Source organism: Carassius auratus, chromosome 7 (assembly GCF_003368295.1).
Source record: "Carassius auratus strain Wakin chromosome 7, ASM336829v1, whole genome shotgun sequence".
Classification (NCBI taxonomy): Eukaryota; Metazoa; Chordata; class Actinopteri; order Cypriniformes; family Cyprinidae; genus Carassius; species Carassius auratus.
This window is the reverse complement of record NC_039249.1, coordinates 11,998,928-12,016,182: the sequence shown is the minus strand read 5'-3', so window position 1 is coordinate 12,016,182 and position 17,255 is coordinate 11,998,928. Positions and strand designations below refer to the sequence as shown.

General features: G+C 37.0%; 1 protein-coding gene across 2 annotated transcripts in view; it reads left to right on the top strand.

The window, feature by feature from the left end:
* The window catches only part of adam10a (ADAM metallopeptidase domain 10a), a 62,981-nt gene that overhangs the window by 13,154 nt on the left and 32,572 nt on the right, over positions 1 to 17,255 (top strand). For both annotated transcript variants that reach the window (XM_026267324.1, XM_026267323.1), the window contains exon 2: positions 3,280 to 3,430. In XM_026267324.1, the coding sequence (XP_026123109.1) occupies positions 3,280 to 3,430 (151 nt within the window). The remainder of the gene's footprint in view (positions 1 to 3,279; positions 3,431 to 17,255) is intronic.

Sequence of the window (17,255 nt, the reverse complement as noted above, 5' to 3'; positions counted from 1 at the left end):
TACAAGATCAACTTGTGGCAGACAGTTAAACTACGTTCAGGCAAACCGAACATATATGCGCGTGCATGCAGTGCTCTAAAGCAGCGGAACCTGCAGCTGCTAGCAGGCGTTCTTAAACAGAGACAATAATAATGATAAAAGAATCATGTTAAACAATGACATAAAAAAAAAACATTATAAAACTTAGATCGGACAGATTTTGTCAAAATATAACTCAAAACTATCCAAGCCAGAAGAAAAGGCCAGATATTAGCCTCCCTAACAATTACGCTAACTTAACAAATTATGTTACTTAAAGCCTCATGAAAAATAACTAACTTTAGTAACTAGCAAACAACTTCTGCACGAGTCTATGGATTTTTGTTGAGAAATACCATATAAGCATGTTGACATGATCTGGTGTCAGACGCGACCGCAACCTGGTGACCGTCAGTCCAGCCGCCGAAAACACCCACTCTGAGGGAACTGACGTTGCCTGATGCACAGGACAGGTACATCATCTGAGTCGTGGCCGTGTTGTACTTAAACACCCCATCGCAATGTTTGCAGTTAACTAGTTCGCATTTTAAAATCAAAATGGTCCCATGCCACACTTCACCGTGACATCTCAATGATTATTCTTTTGAAATCAAAACGTAAGATCACAGATAACCGAGTAGGGTGTCAAATATTGCACCCTGGTGGTAAAATATTTAATTGCTGCCACACTACGTAACGCAACCTGCATTAGATTAAAAAAAGTGCTTTAGATTAATCGATAACAAATTAACATGATCGAAGAAATTCTTAACGATCAATTATCGATCGTCGATTAATCATGCCCATCCCTAGTTGTAATAATATGTATCTTTGTTAGGGCTGGGCGATATGGAGCAAAAAATATATCTCGATATATTTTGCTATATCTGGATATACGATATATATCTCAATCTTTACATGAAAAATAACCCCCCAAAAATTACTGCAAAAACAAATATGCCAAATATTACATGTTTAGGGCCCTATGAAACGTTTTATTGTTTTTTCACCATATGTTTTATTGTTACCTAATTCTGTGTTTTAGCATGTGTAATTATTTAAATGCATAAAGAACTTAATTAGTTCTTAAAAATTCTACACAAGTTCTTACAATAGCCTTATGTGAAAAGTTTTTTCCCTTCAGAAATTCTGTGTATTTACATTTTTCTGGTTATCAAATGAAGGCATAAAACATTCATTTAATTTTATCTTTTTAATTATTTAAAATTAAAATTAGACTCATGCACTGTATTATTCTTAAGTTGTAGCCACATTGTCTATTGTCAGTATTTGTCAGCAATGTATGAAAAACAGCTTCAAATCAAACTAAGCAGCTTTCTGATGGTCAGTGCGGTACAATACAGTGAAATCTTTCCCTCTCACACAGAATTCGTTAAAAACAATATATGTCTGAAGTCATACAGTACCTCTATGTGGGGAACAGATTGAAACTTTTTTTTTTTTTTTTATCTTTCTGCAGCAGCATGGTCACATTTAAAACTGGGGAACTCTTGAATGGGTTTGGAACCAAATGAGGCTTTGATACTCAATACCAGGAGTTTTATTTTTAGTTGCAGTACCCTCTTAACCAGTAGCCTAATTATAATTAATGTTAAAGCGTTTTCGTGAACTTGGTGTATTCTAAATGTGCTCTGGTAAGCTTTTGAAAACAGTTGAGAGAAATTTTAGGGGTGAAAAAATGCTTCTTGATGGAGCATGTGGCATCACAGAGCTCTGAGCTGACTTTTGAACACTAGATTGCAGGAGTAATTGCCCTGTGACCATTCAGTTTTTATGTCTCGTATCTCCAGACGTGATCCGTTAGTGCTGATGGCCCTCTTGCACAGCCATTATTCTGTAGTGTTCTCAGAGTAAAAGGAACCGCTCTATTCAAACCAATTTGGTGCTTGAGGCGTATTGTCATAGCAGACATGGTTGGAGCCCAGGGGAGGTAGAGTTGGATTCAAAACAGGAAAGGTTGGTTCTCCACAGGTTGTGTTGACTGATGGAAAGCCAGTGTCAAAGTTCTTCCTCCTGAAATCACCCAGAGGTCGGAGTGTCTTATTAGTCATATTATCTTATAGACTCTTTTATACACTGTCAGACTACATTGCCTTTTCCAAAAAAGGCAAACTATATAGCCTACCTGTCATCATCCTATCAAGATTTCAGGCTTGTGAAGTCAAAAGACTAGAAAAGCTGGTCGTGAGATGAAATGTATGGTTCGCTGTGGGTAATTCATGTGTACAACTGTTGTTGGAGCAGATACTATAGATTCGTGACAAAGTAAACGCTCCCTGCTAAGGTCAGGCTATTCTTAGCATAAATACTACTGTGCTAGGAAGTTGCTTTTTGAGTCTGAGGAAGGATGGGAGGAAAAAACATAAACTGTACATTCCCACAATAGAAATGGAAAATATAAGTGTGACAGTATAGATCTTTTTTTTTTCTTTCTGTATGTTCTCTGCGCCTCTTAATAATGTATGTTATGACAGTATAAGGCCAGCTTCACACACAAACCACACATTTTCATATGCATGCCCATATTTACAGATTCATATCGCAGTATTCATACTGCATATGTTTAGCCCATTTTGCTGTCCTTTTTTATAAATTTATTTTAAAACTATATATATATATATAAGTACATTTTTCACACAAATAAATCCAGTTTATTTTTTTTAGTTATTTTTACTTAATGCAAAAACGGATGGAAAATTATACAGTAATTATAATAATACAAGAAGTTCAAAGACTGCAGTAAATTCATAACCACTTTTGCTGGACAGTGACATTGGTGGGCAAATACGGCTGGTTGAGTTGTAGTTTGACAAATTTATAATTTTTTTATTATTATACACAAAGCGTGGCTGGATCTCAATAATTATTTTTTACATTATTTCCTTTTTTTGTCCTGCCCTGGGCCTGTGTCCAGTCACCCATCTGGTTAAAACAGCCCCCATAGAGCCACAGATGTATTACGCAGCATAAAGTCTTTCGTTTTGAAAGCTTACATGCTGCAGACACAGGATGTGTGAAACAGGCCTAAGCCTTGTAATTTACGGATAATGAGTCATCATGTTTCAGCTCAAAGTGTAATTCCAACATTCACAGGGGTTTATGCCCACTTTGGCACCACAGTTTGCCTGTCAGCCTTCTGCACCAAATCTTGTGTTCAATAATAGCTAGTCAGATCACAACCTGTCCCTGAGTTTCATCTGTCTGTCTTTCTCTTTCTCTCTTCCTCCTTTCATTCTGTAGGTCAATATGGGAAACCCCTGAACAAGTATATTCGACATTATGAAGGCCTGTCCTACGACGCAGACGTCTTGCACAACAAGCACCAGAGAGCCAAGAGAGCTCTGTCTCACCAGGACCAGTTCCTGCACCTGGACTTCCACGCTCATGGCAGGTCAGCCAAGCCTTCTTTTCTGCTCAACTGTTGATTCTGGAAAACTGGACGTGTCCTGCTCTGGTTTAATACTTGTCCTCTGAGCATTAATGAGGGGAAACGAGCTTCACAGATCTTGCATTCTGTAAAAATGGAGTGTTTTTTTTATTTAGGATTGACCCTGGATTGTTCTACCTGAGGTTACTCTTTTCACAGTGCAATACAGAATGATAGAGAGTCCCGGTGATTCAACGCTCCAGGCCATGCGGAAACAAACTGATCAGGCTTAGATCTTTGAGGCGTGGCAAGCAGCCCGCTGACAGAATGCTTCCTGTTTCTCTGGTTTGTGAGCATGTCTTTAGCATCGTTCTGTTCTTGGATGGTACAGCTGGTGCCATATAATTGCACCTGAGGCAGTGTAGTAAGAAGCCTAGTCAACATTTACACAAATGTGATTTGCTCCATTCTGATGACAGACACTGTCTGACAGCTTTATGACATTGTCTCGGTAGTAAATTAACAGTTCATTGCTCTCATTGTAGTAACTTTTTAATATAGCTGCCATCTTTTTAGTCTGCATTCCCCTCTATATTTAATCTACACATTTCATCAGACACAAACCTGTTTTGTAGTCTTTATTTCATTAAAAGGATTTTATAAAGATTAATATTTCAGTCTCTGATGAAGCAGAGAAACTGATGAAATTGCACTGGGTCTTCATGAAAGAATCATTACAGGTTTGATACAAGTTTACCTCTGCAGCAGCATCTGTAGCATGATGTCGATTACCACAGAAAATACTTTCAACTCATAACTCAGTTTGAATAAAAATGATAGACATGTACAGCCTCTCCCCATGAAAGCCTTTGGTGCATATTTATCGTAAGGTTTAAAAGCAGAAATGGAAAGCTTGTATTTTTGTTAACATTCTTACATGAATTATTCATTTGAAAAATAACTTTATCTGTAAAGTTTTTTTACAGTCGAAAGGGTTGCTCATACTGACAGCAATTTGCAGCAGCAAAGTGACGGGATATTATTCATTTTCAACAAGAGTTGGCACTTTTCGTTGACACAAGCAAAAAATACCCATGGCAAAGAAACAAAGTTGAGCAGAGCTGAACTTTATGCAAATGACCGGCAACACATTAATTTTAACATTTATTTGCTGCGTTTTAAACATGCCCCAATGGAAGCTTCCATTGTAAGTGCATTACTGTGAAAACATTTTTTCTTTGTTTTTATAAACTAAGGCATTTTTTTTAGCAAATTTTTACAGATGCCTTTCAACAAAGCTTTAGTTTAACTATGTTAATTTAACGCATATTATAAATATTCATCAAGGCCTTCATTATTCACATACAAGCCTGTCTCATTATTTTGTGAAAGAATTAACGTACAACCGAATTAAATAACAAGCATACAAACAAATATTCTTGTTTTATTAAGCCATGCAAGAGACTGCACAAATCCATTTTGCCTTCTTTTATCTCACCCTCCTTTTTGTTGGCAGTAGTGTTCACTTCTGAGCCTGCTATATGAAAACAAGAGCCAAAGGACAGGAAGACCTGAGCCTGCTAAGCCCAGTGACATAATCTTTCCTATGATGAGACCGATACCTAGTTGACCACTTCCTCACATTGAGCACTTGTTTTTTGAGTTCGTAGGCAACATTTGTTTGGATGAGATTTTAAATCTGTTTTCAAGAATGCATGTGTGTCAAGAGGACATATTAAAAATGACTGCTCAAGTGCAGATTACCATACTGTACAAACTGTACAAACACGCATGTGTATAAGTACTAGTGTATTCCTTTGTGTCGTGACAAAGGATCGCACCAAATCACACACACACACACACACACAAGACCACAGAACCATCTGCTTGCTTTCTGCCTGCATGTGTGTAAAAGAGTGTTAAGCAGCCTAAAAATAACATCCCAAGTGTTCTTTTATTTTCACTCTCTCTCTGTGTCTTCACATGAAGTGAGACTAAAGGAAGACAGCAGATTACAAAGGAAGTGTGGTTATCAGTGAGGGAGTATGCCACAATGTGTTCTACATTAAATAGTCATTGTGGACATTAGAAAAAGTGGATGACACTAATTGAAAACTGTCCAAATGTTGTGCTATCCGATTACTTAAACCATATTTAGATCTAGTCAGAAATCCATGCAACTACATCATATATTTAGTGCAAAGACTCTTCTTAAACGTGTAAACAGCAATCCATCTCATATGCATCACCTTTAATATCAGGTTTAAACAAGGGTCCTTGTTTGCAGGCTCACAGGGCTTTTCCTCTATTTAGACTTCAAAGGTCCCTTTTAAAGCCATTGTACTGAAACATGATGAAGGTCATCTATTGTGAAAGGGGCTCTGGGAGGCCAAAGTGTGAGTCAAGTTGATGTTAAGGTGCCTAACAGGATCTCTGAGGGTGGCACAGCATATGAAGTGGCCATTTGTCACATGTGATGGAGTGTTTTTCTTTGAATCCATTATTCATGAATCAGCCTTATGTTTGGATGCTGAATTTAATTATATAATAAGGTTAAAGTGCTCATTGAGTGATGCTGTATATATTAATTTGTCTGTAAGTGCTACATGAGAATGTCTGATAACGTAAAATGAAAGAAAATTACACTTAGAATTAATTTGAAGATGTGTAACTGAGAAGATTCATTATCTAAGGGTGGAGACTCTTTTGCATTTAATAAACCTTGCTTCTGAGAAGACAGACTTCATGAAATGTAAATGAGATGCCCTTAGATGAGTTGCCTTCATATTAACATTTTAGGGTACTACTCTTTTATTGTTTCTGAAATTAAATTGGCAAATTTATTTTAGGGATGCACCAATATTAAAAGTCTGTCTGACACTATTGTTGATATATTAAAGCCTTCAAAATATATATATTTTTAAACTTCCAATGAATTTAAGCTTCACAACACTAATGTACAGTATTAAGATGGTTGTTCATGTTGAGCTTTGATAAGATTACATTTAGCAGGGTTATTAAATTCTTAGTGTATTTAAAGTTTAAGCATGTAGTAGATGATAGCAAATATAATCTGAATGTTTATACATGAATAGTTCAGATGCAAAAGCCTCGTAAGTGCCATCTGAAATTTTCTTCTAAAATTTCGTTTCTTTCTCTCAGGGACACACACACGCACACACAGACACATGTATGTAATTATTTTATTATTTATAATAGAAAGAATATATAAATTATACAAAGGAATATATACAATTTTAAAACTATATTAAAATAGAAAACCTTTTTACTAGGGCTGTGACGCTTTGGGTAGACAGAGTATACCCAGTATACTTTGATTTGATTCACGATACATAGGTATTCGATTCAAGAATGATTTTTGCAAATTCAGAATGATTGGATTCACAGTTACATTCAATTTGATTAATTTGATTCTGCATTCTTTAAGTGCATTCACAGGATTATTTAAATGCTTCCCCTAAATTCTAAGATTCTCGATGGGCTTCAGGTCTGGTGAGTTTGCTGGCCAGTCAAGCACACCAACACTGTGGTCATTTAACCAACTTTTAGTGCTTTTGGCAGCGTGGGTAGGTGCCAAATCCTACTGGAAAAAGAAATCAGCATCTTCAAAAAGCTGGTCAGCAGAAGGAAGTATGAAGTGCTCCAAAATTTCTTGGTAAACGGGTGCAGTGACTTTGGTTTTTCAAAAAACACAATGGACCAACACCAGTGAAAAAATTGTATTTTACACCCCAGAATCCCTCTCGAAAAATGATTGGGCTAGTTTTGAATAGCAATTGGGTGGGTTTTGTTGCAAAAAACCTGGCAGTCCTAGTCACAAGCGGTAAACAGTGGAGCGCATGAAAGAGAGATGTGAGACATACACTTCTCAATTTCACTTTAGAAATTGCAATTAATTAGGTTTTTATTATTTTAAATCGATTAATGAAGATAAGAGATTTATTTCAAAAACATTAACAATTGTAACTGATTCCACCGTATTTAACCGTAGTGTATACCCATTATCAACCAATATCAATCATCAGTACGATACAGATATATTGTGGATCCCTAAAATATTTATTACAAAATACAAGGGTCACATGATATACACGACCTTCTACCTTCCTGTGTATACAGATTCTCTATATGAACTCCAGTGTAACACACTTTTTTTTTCTTTTTTTTTTTTTTATGTCTGTCTCGGGAGGATTTGTTCAGAAGGTACTATTCTCTCTGGCTCAAATAGTCCTCTTTCCCATCTCTTGAAAAGAGCCAGTGTGTTGTATTTAACTGCTGGATAGTTTGCATAAAACAAGCCTTGGTGTTTGGGGTGGTGTGCCTGAAAATGTTGTCTGTGGTTGAAAGCAGTTTGAAAGAGTGCAGTGCAGCGGTGTGTGTGTGTGTGTGTGGTGGGGGGGGGGGGTTACATTTAGTGTGTTTTGCCTATTGGGATTAGCGGTTTAAGCTGCAGTGGAGCATCATGCCAGAGGTGGAACAGAATGAGCCCTGGAGCTAATCTCTCCAAGGTGAGTCCACAGCCGCAGAAGCAGAGAGGCTTATGAGTGAATGAATATTTAACAATCCTCGAGATTCATGGGGAGCCACGCATTCACCGTATGACTTGAGCCTAGTCAGCGTGAGTCTTGTGACTAATACTGATATGCACATCTCTTGCCAGATCAGTCTGCCTTTTAACATTTCTCTAGCTGAAAAAGTGAGGTAATCTCTATACTGTTCCTGCAGTGTCACTGGCCCTCACACACATGAGTTGAAGTGATGTCATAGTCAGAACCAGCAGTACATTTGCATTACATTACCGTACATTAGCAGTCACTTTCCTGTCCGAGGTGACTTGGAGTACATTATCTATGGCACAGTCCCTCTGGAGCAACCCAGACTCAAGTGTATAGCTCAGAGGCACAATGGATCTAGAATCCCAGTCAGTCATGAATGAGGCTTTTGGACACTTTATGATGGCATACTGAGTAAGACAGCTGCCCATAACTTCCCCAAGGCCTTTAGGTATTGGCAAAAAGCTATGACAAAAGGCTATGTCATCTCTCAGTTGATTTAAAAAAATAAAAAATAAAAAACCAAAGCTGAACTGAGTTTGTGTTTTTAAACTCTAGGGAAGTAACTGTATATATCAGCATCAAAGTAACAGAAAGGTAGAGGAGGTTAGTTTGCCATTTTGATTAATGTTTTTCAGCTCACATCAGTTTGATTTTATGGGAAACCTTCTGTAATTTGCATTTTTTGCTGCTTTGGTCTCATAAACTGGTTATTTTGACTGTTAAATACATACAAATTCCACAAATGCATTATAAGTCGTTTGCTTTGTAATAGGGATGCAATATAGCTAATCAGAGTGTATACACACACACACACACACACACACACAAACTCACTGCTCTTGATTTTTGCAACTTGAAATTGAATTTACAAAGTGAAAACTATGCAGTTAATGATTAATTTATACAAGGTATGTAGCTTTTTTACATTTCCTGTTGCTTGCAATAAGTTACTTTCTTTTTTCTTTTTTTTTAGGTTTTTAGGTATTGTGGGGGGGTTTTTTTATTAGTTTTTCTGCGACATTGACACTGGTGACTCATTCTGAACAGAATCACTAGACTTTACTATGCAGAAAGCAAGGGTGTTAAGAGATTATTAACCTCCTCAGTGTATGTATTAGCCTTGACTGTATTGATTACACACAGCCATGATCACTACAAAATTCCCTCCTCTTCTTCTCCACCGTCTGCATAAATATACCAGTCAGCAGGCACACGGTGAACTAGCACATTAAAGAATTGTCTTTGTGTGTGAGGTTTATTTGAGTATCTGATGTGATGTTTCTGTCTGTCCTAAACACTGATGCTGCATTCTGCCAGCGTGTCACTCATTGCTTTTCTAGCATAGGCTGTAGAGACAGTCTTTCTGGAGACTGATGGACTTGCTTTAATCACTGCAGGTATTTTTAGAGGACAGATTCTTCAGTTGATAATATGTCATATCTGATCAGATTCAGATATCTTTTCCACTCTCTGTCAGTACCTCTTTCTGTCTCTCCTTTCAGTACCGAGTTCATGTAGGTAGAATTACTAAGAGGTTTGTTAGTCTCTGAGAAGGTCAGAGAGAATTACCTCTGTCATTTGGTTCCTGCCCCCAGCTCTCAGAGCTAGCAGACTGGGCTTCAGATGCCCACCTCAATACTGTGGATGAACTTGTTTGTTGATCCAGAGTTCAGTGATAGATGCAGTATTATTTGACTGCAGGATCTTGTTTTCCCACAGAGATCTCATATATGGTGTTTTATGTGTGGGAACTCACTACTTAAAGACAAAATATCTGTCCTTGTTTCATAAGCTTTTTTTCTTTAATTAACACCACGTGTGTGTACTCGTATAAGCTGATATTCAACATGGAATTACATTTGTCTAATGAGATTTTAAATGAAAATGGTCCCCTAAAGCAAGAGGATTGTCCAGTCATTTAAAAGCATTAAAGATAATTTGCTCCCATATTAAACTGTAATTGATGCTCTGTTAATCATTGAAGATTTATCAGTATTTGCATGATATCACATAAAGGATTATAGCCAAGAAATAAAGACAAAATTCCAATTTCATTGTGAAACTGAATTCACAATTCCATTCAAACAAAGCTGGAACTCTTCACTCCACCATTAAAAAGGCACAGATTTATTATAACCCCATATATCTTTACTCTGACTCTTTAACTCTGTCAGTGCTCCTGAACTTTGCACATTTTTGATTGTGATGTTTTTGTGTACCCAGGTCTCATCGGCTACTGCGGTTTCCCAGGGCAAATGAAATCAGCCTGTTTTGTCAGTACAAATGAGCACAGAAGCATTCAGCTTGATTGCATTAGATAATGGAAATAACTATTAAAACTTCTGTTTGGCATTTTAAAATTACTCCATTTCTTTTTTCATTCAAATAAAATAGCAGAAGTTGTAATGATATCAGCCTTTTATAACTATGCTAAGCAAATGCAGACCAGGAGACCTGGGGTGTCACGTTTTTGTTGTCATGATAGTGTGTGTGTGTGTGTGATAAACATGCAATTTCTTTTCCCTAAAACGGGCAAGGCAGGGTCACATGGTCTTCATGTGATGCATATCTCCCCCCACACCCTCATGTGAGCCCAGAGAACAGAGAGATTAGGAAATGTTGAGGGTGAACACAGTCTTTCCTTACATTCTCCTGAAATTCCTGAAGAATTAGTGTTGGGCATGTGATCCAAATAAGATCTTTCTGAGAGAAGTCTGAAATAGTTTTAATAATTCTGTTTCAGCCTCTTCTTCGGCGCTGTAATGCTCAGTTACACGCTATGAAACATATTGTTTACTTTCTTTGGTTCTGGAAGCAAAAGAGATCATCATTGAGCAACAAACTGTGTTTTTCTGACTGTGATCTTCACCTTTTGGAAGTTGTTTGTTTTGTTTTTTGTTTTTCTTAGAAGGCCTGCAGAGCTCTTCAGATGTCATGCCACACAAAAACTCAGACATTTTTTGAGGGGTTTCATCTGCTGTCCATTCTTTCTTATTATTGATCACAGTGAAGGGACTCACAAAGCACACAGGTGGTTGAAATAACAAAGGAAGTGCTGAGAGATCGTCTGTGTTTTTCGAGGAAAATGAATTGAGATGAAGAGGTTTTCCTTATAAGTGTGTATTTTGTGTACATTCTCTGTGATGGAGGTTTTAGTTTATAAAAATTGTCATTTTCAAAGCATTTCTTAAAGCAAATTAATTTGTGTGGTACTGTTCTTCCTACTGAAAATAAGATGTGGATGCAGATGTTGATAAAACTTTTATTATTATTTTTTTAAGGGAGCTTTCTTTTTAAAGAGATGTAAATTCATATATGATTTATTTGCCAGTTTTATCAACAAGTGCATTTACTTAGAAAAGTAAAAATGTGAAGTTCATGTCAGTGGTAAAAATGCTGTGAAGTGAGCAAGCAGCACAAAAGATTCTCCTTCTGGCTGTCTTGCTCTCTCACAAACACACTTTATCATTATGTCAGTGATCTGTACAGTCCAAATATGTCCTTTTGTGTAGCAGTATGTGCTGTACAGATGATGTTGACTTATCACCAGATGGGTTTTTTATGAGGCTTTATACTGAAAAGTTCTTTAATAAAGCTTCCCCATCCATCAAACGGTTAACCGCTCCTGCACCTGAATCTCTGCTGCTGTGCTCTACATTCACTCACTCTCACTGTCTCTTCTCTTTGTAGAGTAATTCTTCCTCCAGTTGGTCATATTGTGCCTGGTGTTTTTGTCCTGTTGCTCTGAATTGAATTCAGTCTGAGGTGCTGTTCTAGGGCATTCTGCAGGAAAGCTTCTAATCACACTGGCTTCGGCCTGCATCCGATAATGGAAGGACAACACCGTTGTGTGGTACACTACAACAGTTTACGGTACCCTTATTGAGATCATGTGTACTCCTGCAGGGAGAGGGGGTAATTAGAGAACAATCCTCAATAAGATAGTTAAAACGATGAATACAAGCACACAATGTTTTAATCGGGACTTTCATTAAGACTTGATACCCTTTTTCAAAGCGCATTAGAAGATGGACAAGTAAATACATTTTTAATTCAACAAGTACTAAAAGCATATTTTACAAGGTCAAAACATCATCTTTTACTAAATGAAGATTCATGTTTCATGATTTACGCTGCTTTACAGAGATTTAAAAAAATATTTTGTTTGTGAGTTTATTATGCTTACCAAGGCTGCATTCATTTAATAAAAAAACTGTAAAAAAAAAAAAAAAAGATGATGATAATAATAATAATAATATTAATAAGATGCAAAACTTTTTAAATATGTTTTAGAATGTAATTTATTCCTGTGATATGGCAAAGCTGAATTTTCAGCAGCCATTACCATTATTTTATAATAGTTAGTTAAAATTTTTAGTTTGAACTAGGTTTGCTTTTACCTAAACATCTTCAGGGGATTTTGCCTTTAGTTTTCTCACTGGGGATCTTTAGGCAGTTTTTTTTTTGTGTGAAGCTACTTCAGAAATAGGCTTGCGTTGATAGACGGTGATGACAGTTATACCGGTGTTAAGCTGCAATGCCCATTACGTCAATTACTCACTGCGGCACCAACTCCCACCGCAGTTTTGATTTTTATAGACTATGATTTAGTTTCTAAACCTATGATTTACTTTCTAAACGATAATGTAAAAGCATCTGTTTGGCAATACTTTGCATTTTGAAGGTGATTTTGGAAGTTTATTTTTAAACTGTTGTTTCTTATTTAATTGGTTCCACTTTGTTTTCTGATTTTTACTTCATTTAAACTTAATTTTTATTTTATTTTATTTGACATCTAGGTGTGTGCCGTGCCTCCAAGCTCTCTTATTCATTTCACTATTAAACGTTCTTTATTTCTTATTTATTTGGTTATATACAGTATGATGTATGTTTATTTAGCCTATTTCCAGTTTTGTATGCCCATTTAAACTTTATGCAATTTATTGTAATTTTATATTAGGGATAGCCTGCCCTATTGCATGTTGTATTTTTGTTAATAAAAGTTCTATGTTTGAGTTATAGGCTAAAGTAAGTTCGACGTTGTATTTTAAAAAAAAATTTTTGCATTCAAGCAATTGACGCCGAACTGTCACTAATTCAAAGTGTGCGCTTTTAAGCTATTTAAAACGAAGGAAAGCAAGGAAAAGAGGGAAACTAAAAACGAACAATTGCTTTATTGCCGAATTGCCGCTATTTAAGGAAAATGCGCACACACTTTTACAAGCTATTTAAAAGCGAAGGAAAGCGTGGACAAGAGGGAACGCCCCCGCCCCACGGTGATACCAGTATTACAGGTGTTGTCACACCTCGATTAACCAGTGGGAAAATGTCCTCACCATCACAACCCTACTTCAGAATCAGTTCATATTTTATACAACATATCTTTTTAATTGAGTTGAATTGTGTCCAGTTAATCACATTTCAGTTCTAGGAATCAGATTTCTCACCAGTGCTTTGCTCTTGCCTGCAATGGTGCAGTCAGCAATTAATTCTGTTGTATTGATTCTGTGTGGCACGCAGCATTAAACACAGACAAACTGGCAAGGAAAGTTGATTCAGGCACGCTATGCACTGCAGGATCAATGGCTTCTCTGGCGTCTGACGATTCATTCTCTATTTTCATGGTTTTCGTGTACTCATAGAACAAGTATCCATATGTAAAGCCCTCCAGCAGCCAGATGGGCAAATCTGTGTCTCAGTAATGAGTCCTTAGAATGGAGTGTGGTTAAAAATAGGTAGCTTTAAAGAGGAGAGAAGGACAGGAGGAGAGGCAAGCAGTTGAGGCAAATTCCAGCTCAGAGATTCCAGAGCCCTAATTTCTGCTGTGATTCACAGCCAGCCCCTGTCCCTAGAGAAACAATCCAAACTCACTCCGAGACGACGTCTCTCCCTAGCAGTATGCATTTGGTCACTTTGCCGGCTCAATTTTTCTGAAGATCATTCATCCCACTATAGATGGAGTCAGTTGGCTGCACTGCACTGTTTTTTTATAAATTTTGCGTTAGGTTTATTTGATGGTGGTAATACAATTATTAATCATTTTTTTAACTTTTTTTATTTATTTCATATTTGATTTATTGTTTATAATAATGTCAATTCATAAAAATAAAAAATAAATAGCTTTTCTGTTTTGATTTCTATTATTATTGTTGTTGAGGGGTGTCATTCAGGTAGAGGCAGGTAGACCTAGCTCAGGTCAGTGAGACAGGCTGTTGTGTAATATAGGGATGTTCTTCTCATTAGCGCTTACATCCTCTGTCCTGACCTAATTCAGCTGCCATCTCTCACAGTCATCTTTAACAACGGTTATTCTTTATTCTTCTCCCTCTCTTTCAGTTGCTTGCTCTCTAAAGGCTGTTTCATTCACAGTGCCTATCATTCTCCCTCTCACAGACTCACTCACACTCAGTATTCCCCTGCTGTTTCCCGCCCCCATCTCCCGTCTGTCATAGAGCACTCTAGTAAAGCGTTCCTTTATCACACTGTAGTAAACAAAAGGAGCATCATACACACAGTAAATATCCTGTTGCTGCATCACTCTGGCCTTATAGACGTGCATAGTTGCCGTCTAAGCTTTTGACGTCATCTTATTCTGAGCTGGTGGATGTCATTAATTTCAGATGCATTACAGTAAACGTAATTGAAAGTGTTTTACATTGCACATGCCGCTTGGACTAAATTGGGTCTGACTGGGATCGGGTGGGATATTCCTGGAACTGCCTTTAGCAGTGAAAGTGACGCCATCCCGGGACAAAAGATCACAGTGTGAACCTAGATGCCTCCCTTTGGCTTTTAAGATGTTCAAACAAAGGAGTTTGCTGGGAGCTTGACAACTGCAAGTGAAATGCAGTGATTTACTGTGGAGCTAATGAAGGCTTGCTGTTGCTCAGCTGATGAGGGGGCCGTCTCTTCTGGCTCTGAGGTCGAGTGCTGCTATCTGAGTCTAATGATCTGTTGGTGATGAGACACATTAAAATCACAATCAGCCATCTGCTGGCATATTAGGGCTGCAGAATGAAATGAAGTTTTGCCCATAATAATGGCATCTTTAACACTCTTCAGTTTCTCTTATCACAACTATTTTTCTAGAGTAGGAATCCTGTTCACTTTGTGAATGCGTTTGTGATTTCATGTGTGCTTTGCATTTGCTGAGTTCAGGTTTTTGTGATTGCTTGTACTTAATGGCTTACAAACACACTGCTTTCCCAGATGTTGCCTTCCTGTCGTCACATGAGGATAAATATAGCCCTCTGCAGTAATGATAAGTGGGAATGCTGCTAATTTGTATGAGAAGCAAACAGCGGTTGCTGAGGTGCTCTCTATTCTCGTCCCAGGGTACGATTGACCAGGAAAGGCAGTATCCCAGAAGATGGGAACCTTAAAGGAAATGAATTATTATGGTTCCTGTTCTGATCCCTCTTGACGATACATGTGGCTTAATGTTTCCATTAGCAATCCTTTTTAGTGTTTTTAAAATAGAGAAAATTATGTTCATAAGGAAATTGTTATTAATAATTAACTTAAAACTAGTAAAATTGTTCTTCGAGAAGAATCATTGTAAATGCAATCTATTAATGTAACTCTTTTAGATTATATTTTCGTTCAGTATTCCATGTACATCAGTGTAATGAAATTCACTTGTAAGTGCCTAAGTGTAATTGGAAAAGGAAATGGAAAGTTTGTGCACCAGAGAGTACTTTTACATTGTTGTTTTCTCTGCTTTCTTTTATTTTCTCATGCTTTGTAGAATGCTTTGTATTAAAACAGACATTCTCTTGCATGTTTTATGAAATTTTTTTTAAAGTTGAGACTGTGAGACAATTACCATAACTCCTAAGAACATTTGGACAATAATGACCAATTTTAGATAGATGGAGATAATTTTTTTTAACGCTTTATTCCACCTGCAGAAGCACCAGAGATTGGGATATTGAAAGCACAAGTTTTTTTTTTTTTTTTTTTACTTTTTAAAGGCCTGCCTTGGTTTGACATGATTAGCAAAGAATGTTTCTGGGCACTGTGGGTAATGTTGTGCTCCGTGGTCTCTACCATGACTAATGTGGTGAGGTGAGTGAAGGGTAGACTGCACTAGTATATGGGGATTTTGGGTGGGGTTTGTGTGTTTGCTCGATGCACTCGTCGAAGTTTGAATAAGATGTTGGGTGTTGTTCATGATCTGAGTCATGTGCTTCAGTGGAAATATGAAATCATCAGTTTCTGATTTTTGTTTATACCAAGCTCCTCTGAAGTTTAATTCTTTAATATATGAATCTCTGAATTTATAAACATCTGACTCATTTATTGACTCATAAGTGATCTCATTTAAACTTGTTGTGCAAAATGCCATCCTCTGTCTTTAAGTTGTGAAAACTTTGAGACTTCCTGCACTACTTCCTTTGGTCTGAGCATATCACTTCACAGGATCTTACAAGAAAGAACATGCGATATGCTCATGCCTTGAATCTCTGCTACTGTGTCTCCAATAAATGGCAGGTATTGGTGCCTGTCTGTGCCTGCCCTGAGGTATGAGTGTCTTTTGTGTGTTAAAGCATGGTTCGTGAAACCGTATTCATTGTTCGTCGGTACTCCTAATGTCCTTCTGTACTAGAGAATCTGTACTGTATGCTTTTGTTTACTTCCAAGTGAAAGTCTGCCACAATATTAATACTTGTTTAAATCAAAATAAAATCTGTGTATGCCCCAAAAATCTCTTAAAACAAGAATTATTCACTTTCATGTCCAAAATTATTTTTTGTTTACTTATGTGAAATTGCTTTTCGTGCCATTTTTTGACTTGAAAGCCTCAATCGTTCAGTGTTGTTTCACTTGAAAAGCGAAAGCAGGACAATTAAAGTGGTTAAAACTGGTTTTCAACAACATGAGGGTCAGTAATTGATGACCATTTTCTTTTATGTGTGAACTATCTCTCTGAAATAGGCAATTAGTTGATGATGCTACTCATGAAAAATGAGTTTGTTGGATAACTAACAAACTTTCCTTCAGGTTTGAGTTGGTAATAAAAAGGACTGAGGTGAGAATATAGTATTTATACCTAGCTATACAAAAAACAATAGACGTCTATGGTAAGTTCTCATATTGATCTCATCTCATTCATTTCTTATTTGGCTGTGTAGTCTAAATGTCTGTAAGTTTACTTGGCTATAATTTGATTAGGGGTTGTCTGTAATAATTAGAATTTCCTGTGCATAAAAAACTGTTTCCTCATTTAGGGGTGTGTGTGTGTGTGTGAGAGAGCGAAGGGTAGTTTTAAT